This window comes from Channa argus, chromosome 8 (assembly GCF_033026475.1).
Source record: "Channa argus isolate prfri chromosome 8, Channa argus male v1.0, whole genome shotgun sequence".
In the NCBI taxonomy this organism is placed as follows: Eukaryota; Metazoa; Chordata; class Actinopteri; order Anabantiformes; family Channidae; genus Channa; species Channa argus.
Genome location: NC_090204.1, coordinates 6,768,056 through 6,774,496, shown reverse-complemented (window position 1 = coordinate 6,774,496; position 6,441 = coordinate 6,768,056). Strand labels below are relative to the sequence as shown.

Below are 6,441 nucleotides of genomic sequence, written 5' to 3'. Positions count from 1 at the left end.
AGTACAAAAGAAGGCGGCAGCAGCACCGTAGCAGCAGCAAGTGCGGTGCGGTCGAGCGGAGAGGAGCGGACTCTGCGCCCCCGTCGTGAGGGAACACCGCACAAATGAAGGGACCGTCGCGGACAATTGTCACACATACCCACGTTTGATTCCAGTTATCAGACAAGGCCGTCCTCCGTCCTACCACTCGGGTCGCACCGTCGCTACGGGTCTTTCATTCGGAGGGCCTGCCTGTTTTTTCCTCCGGGAGGCTGAATGGAAGCAGCAGGCGAAGGAGCGGTCGGGCTGTCGGAGGCCAGGGACGGGAGCCCGCTTTCCGTGGGCGCAGCATCCGATGATGCAGACACGGTGGTTGGTGTTAGCTACGGGATGGACGCCGCAGACATGGGTAGGTTATCACCTGTCCCAAAACACTTTACGTCCTGAATTTGTGTTGTAGTCCTGGACAGGCATTCCCAAATGCAAGTGCCCGATCCTACCGCTGTGACCACAAGCCCCGACTCATCCTCGCAACCAGGGAGCTGGTGAGCTAAGTTATGCTAGTAGCTAAGTTAGCTGAAGGGATGAGGTGAAGCGCGGCAGCGTTAGTACAGACAGGCTCCGTATGTACAGTAGGTTGTTACTGTAAAATCGGTACAGTCACGTAGATGCTGTCGTGACTAAAACGAAAAAAAGTAAACGTGCCTGTGTAATTAATGTGATGGATATTTGAAATGTGATTTATAGTACAGGTGTAAATATCCCCAATACTGGGTTGTAGGTAGGATTTGTCCACCTCCTCCCGGTGAACATTTCACCCCTCTATTTATTGTTTAAAAATAATATTCAAATTATGTAAATTTTTAAGCTTTCCATACCTAGATTTATCACCACATGTCACCTACTTGCTGTAGTAAAACAACATTACATCACCCAAATCAGTTTTTACCTATATATATATATATATATATATATATATATATATATATATATATATATATATATATATATATATATATATATATATATATATATATGAGGAATTTACTGTAGGTTTACATTGACTTATGACAACTGAGTAAAATTGGTTGTAATTTGTACAACAGCAAAATGATATAGACTCAGTATGTCCTTTAAATATTAACATTAATCACTGGGTGAGGTTTAAGAATAATGAAGAACATAGAAATAGTCACTATGTCTTACTGATCCTCTGTCCACCTTCTTTAGTGTGATTCACTGCTGAGCACGTCCTGTTGGCAGAGGAAGGGGCTGTTTGGGAGTAAGGGAGCTGCTGCCTCTCTGCCAACGTAGAATCGACATAAGCAAACATACAGATTTTGTTTTATCGTTTTTATAGGGATTGGCAAAGAATCTTCCTATGTTACAGCTCCCGAAAGTGGATGAGAAACTGTGGGTAAACCTGAAATTATGGCTTTGGTGCAGGTTTGCGGTTGTTTAATTGGTGATAGACTTATTCTTATAGGGTTGTTATTCGCAGAGCTTATTTGGTGGGTACAGAGAACAGCATTGATGTTGTCATCCTGAGTGTCTCACCTTAGCTAGGCTCTGTCTGTTCTCCTAAGCGGCAGTGTCCACTATGTGTGTGTCTGAAGAGTAGAGACATAGGGGCCACCTAAACAGTTTTATACATTCACATGCACTAAATCCCCAATTGCAACAGTCAATTTAACAACCTTGATGTATATAACATTTGAAAAACATTGAAACATACATCATACATTTTTTTGAAAAACCTGACATGACATCTGGCATTTTAGGCTACCTTTAAAAAGAGGTCTGTGACCTACTACAGTGACTGACTAATTTTCAGTCCCCCTGCTTAGGTATCAAACTGGTTTTGAATGACTAGGCATTTTTAAATACTCGATAGGATTTAAGTTATTTTATTATAACCCTCAATATGTCAGACAGGCCACTCTATTTACAATAGGTTTTTTATACCATCAGTATTGGTAGACTCAATATCAAACACTGGCTTATTCAACTATTACACTATACAGCTATAAAATGTCCTTGTCAGTACCACCTTATCAGACAACACACTATATGATTATTTGATTTTCTAACTGTATTAATCAGCCTCTAAACACGATATTAGTTGGGAACTCCACACTTTTCTCAGTTCAGTACACTTAAACTTAACATGTATTGGCCAATAGAAGAACGGATTCCTAAATAAACATTGTTTTCAGCATCTACTATGTTTCCTGCTTTCACCCCATAGCAAGGTAAACCTCAAGTTATGCCAACATAATACAACCCCAATTCAAAAAAAGATGGGATGATGTGTAAAACGTAAATAAAAACAGAATGCAATGATTTGCAAATCTCATCCACCCATATTTTATTCACACAAATTGCGTGTAAAAATTGTGAAATATTTTCAGAAAAATGTTCCTCAGCATACAATAATGAAGACTTTGAAGATCCCACCATCTACAGTATATAATATCATCAAAAGATTCAGAGAATCTGGAGGAATGCCTGTGCAAATGGGACAAGGCCGAAGGTCAAAAGTAGATGCGCGTGATCTTCGAGCCTTTAGGCGGCACTACCTTAAAAACGGGCATGATACTCTATCACAGAATGTGAACACGATCCAGAAATGCTGCCGTGTTCTCTGGGCCAAAGCTCATTTAAAATGGTCTGAGGCCAAATGGAAAACTGTTTTGTGGTCAGATGTATCAAAATCTGAAATTTTTTTGAGATTTTAGAAAGAAATAGCTACTCTGGGTCGAGATTGCAGCTGATTGGCTGTTTACTTGCACAACAGCCACACCCTGCTAAGTGGCAGGTGTTACTGAATGTGGCCACTGAGCACCGCAGCATCCCAAATCTCATGAGTAAGTAATGTAATGGCGGACAAGCTGAAAATTCAAATTGCCAGGTGTGTGTGTGTGAGTGTGATAGACCGAAAAAAGTTTGTGCATGCTTAAGATTTCTTTGTGAGATGGGAACTTAAGTAATCATCAATCAATCATAATCATAATCATAAATTCTCTCACAGCCTTATGAACAAAGAAGTGCCAACAATGTTCTTTCTACCAAAAGAGCAGGTGAAAGAGTGCAGCCGTGTATAAATTGTTGGTATGTAAACATTTACAAAATGATGCATGCATGTGTATTTGGACAAATACTGACCACATCATCATAATTTAAAAATTATAGAAAGATCACTTGCACAGGTTTGCACAATTCTATTTTCTATGCTAGATTTGTAAGACCATGTTCATCTTTGAATGATCACGTCTGTTTGTTTAGCCATTCATAGTTGTTTTTATTTGCATTATTATTTGCATTTTACATAGAAAAAAATACGCATGTACAGCGTAGTTACTGTTATACAGCTAATAGATTGAGCATCACTAAAAAAAACTACATCATCAGCATAGAGATGTGTACTACAATGGAAAGGACACAACACTACTTCATATAACCTGGTTTGAGCTTTACACTTTAACAATACATTGCATATGCCTGTAAATATATGCATTTTCATAGATACAGTTTGCTGGGCTCTTCAGTCTAACAACTGTAAGTTTTGTTCTATTTTCTACTCACATTCTCTCTGTCACAGTTTGGCGTTTTTCACTGCCTCTGCTGAGGAAACCAGTGACTTTGACAAGGGCTCCTCCATATAGCACAGGGTCATGAATCAAAGCACCGTCTGGTGAGGGCTTCTCATTGAGCATAGCTGTGTCAGATGCTGAAAATGGAAGCTGCCTCCCTTTGGCTGCAGATGCTTTTCTCTAGCATGCTTGCTGGTGCGTGTCTCATACACACAGGGTAATTTCATGAGTGTGCTTGCTCAGCTGGTGCACATTCACATGTGATGGAAAACACTGGCTTTACTTGAGAACGGAAGAGAGGGTTCAAATGTAGATGCATTATTGAATGCAGCTTTGCAGCGAAAAATTATATTTATAACTCTTTGTAGTTTGATGTTACCTTTTGTTGCAGTTAGATAGAGGAGAGACACAAAAGTTACTCCTGATTATTTAAGCTTCTTGTTTCTAAAATAGCACTGTCTTGTTACCTTTTTATTCCTCCCTGAGTCAGCTAATGTTATAGGTTTAGGGTGATCATATATTACTGAGGCAAGACATCTTTCAGTTATGCCCATGTGGCACTGTGTTGATATGCTACAGAATGAGCCAGCATCTTATGGATGTTAATGAAGTGCTGTTATCCTGATTGATACCTTACAATAAGTCACCCAGTGAAACAAAAAGAGATATCGTTTTTCACAGACCTACAGCATAACAATCATAATGCTAATTTATATTATATCCAAGCTAGCAATATCATCATACACTGCACTGTTAAAAACATTTGGAATAATTAGCCTATTACCAAAGATATTATCTGATTATGTCCCACTGTGTTCATGGTCTGCCTACATTTAACTTGTCTATTTTATTCTTGGATAAAATAAAAATCTTGGATAATATTGTGTTTCTTGTTATACAGCGTTTCCGTGGATTAAGCCACACTTGTCCCTTTTTGTAGCAGGGAGTGGTAGATCTGTTCACACCATGACCCCGATGCAGCATCTTCCAGTGAGAGGAAGCTGAAGAGAGCAGAAACGTATTTAACTCGGGGATTGTGTTATGCCAGTTTAATTTATTTGAACTCGTCATTAAGAATGAATGGAAATATAAGCTGCAAAGATCTTGCCTCAATCACAATGGCTGTGGTTGATAGATGTTCACATAACATGCTAAAGTGCTCCACCCGAGAGCTTGGTTAATGTTAGGTACCATGTGTATATAATTGCAGGCTGTGCGGTGTGAATACAACGTTCTGTGGGTGTCAGAGCTGGCTGTTAAATAGATGTCTGAGCATTTAGTCCCATTCAAAGCTTCTCATTCTCAAGCCTTCATAATTTGTCCCTAGAGTCTCATGTTAGCACGACAGCATTAATCTCACTTATCTCACTTATCTTCTCTCCACACTCGTACTCAGTTCCCCTCAACCTCCGACCTGGTTTTATTTTTTTTACCTCCTCTCCTCTTCTCTCCTCTCCTCTTCTCTTCCCTTCCATTCTTTCCATTGCATGCTGGGAGTTCCAGGTGAGCATTAGTGCGAATGATGGTGGAGGGTGAAGGCGTAAAGTTCTGGATTTTTTCTCAGTCCTGTTTGTGGTTTTCTCTGTTTACTTTCCATGTGTTTCTTTTGAACGATCAGGTAAGTCTTGTAGTGATTTTTTTTCTGATTCTTGGTGCTGGGGGAGTAAAAATCTTGGCTTTCCTCTCCCAGCTGAATCACGCTGATGGCCTGTTTGCCAGGTGATTGGTCAGCTCTGTTGAAAGTGCTGTCATTTGGGCCAGGGATGAAAGCTGAGTTTTCAGGTGAGGGGGATGCGAACTGGAGAGAATAATCCTTCCGTATTATTCTGTCCATCAATTTGTCCAACACACACAGCTCCCTTTAATGATTATAACATTCTGATAATGGGGTGTGACAGCAAACAATGTTTGCTTGCCTATTTGGCGGCTAGCCAATCTTCGGCCCTCGGCCACTCGAGGAGATGAAGACTGAGCACCCAACGGGGGCACCTATGCGAAAGGGGTGCAGAGAAGATGCAAGGGGATGACTCTTCATCGGGAAATCACTTGATATAGCCGAATAGCTAGGCGGGCACTTTAACTGAACAGCTTAGCGGGCACGCCCCCAACGGCTCGGGAACTGAAATATATTACCACAGCTAACGAGTATGCTAGCCGGGAGGGATGTTACAGGGAGCCCAGAAGAAAGAGTGTTTCTTACAGTAAATTAGCTGGCTAATAGAGTTAGCAGAGTTAGAGTTTTTCCTGACGGACTCTGGATTGGAATAGAGATGAAGCCAGACAATCCTCGGGATCATCATATACCATGCCAAGATGCACACCATACATGGAGAGGATGGTGCTGGCCTCAGCATATACAGTATGGCAGATACAGCATCAGGAAGCCAGCTCAGAGACTACATTGGCTAAAACAAAGATTTTTTTAGCTTTCTTTGGGGAATGAAACACAGACTGACGTAGAGCGGTCAGTGAGCAGCAAGGGGTAGCCCAAGGGTTAGCCGTAAGAAGCAGAGGCTCCTGATGACATTGCTCAGCAGGCAGACAGTCAGAAGGCTCCAAGCCAGGCACGTCGTGGAGAACCCATTACTGCTCCGGGGCTTCAGAGAAAAAAATCAGCCCAGGAGTGTTATGTGTTCTCAGGGGAGCAGCCTGCAGAAAATTCAGGAAACTCACTCAGTAAGAGTGAGGCCTGCAAGTTTCGCTCACAAGCACCCAAGGCAGCCTTCACCGGTCTCAATATAGCTGACGAGACAGGCAACGCAGATCCTAACGCCGCATTGAAATGCCGGCAACATGAAATGTTTTGAATTTGGAGATGTTGGACACAAACGTTTTGCATGTCCACATAAACAGCAGGCAGTGGACGGTA

The 6,441-nt window shown here is 41.5% G+C and overlaps 1 protein-coding gene across 6 annotated transcripts in view; it reads left to right on the top strand.

The window, feature by feature from the left end:
- pip5k1ca (phosphatidylinositol-4-phosphate 5-kinase, type I, gamma a) overlaps window positions 1–6,441 on the top strand; it is a 47,810-nt gene continuing 41,369 nt past the window's right edge. For 3 of the 6 annotated variants that reach the window (XM_067512073.1, XM_067512074.1, XM_067512075.1), the window contains exon 1: window positions 2–388. In XM_067512073.1, coding sequence (XP_067368174.1) covers window positions 256–388 — 133 coding nt within the window. In that variant the 5' untranslated portion in view covers window positions 2–255. Of the gene's footprint in view, window positions 389–6,441 lie in introns of all 6 variants that reach the window. The other 3 variants (XM_067512072.1, XM_067512071.1, XM_067512076.1) reach the window with 2 other exon arrangements.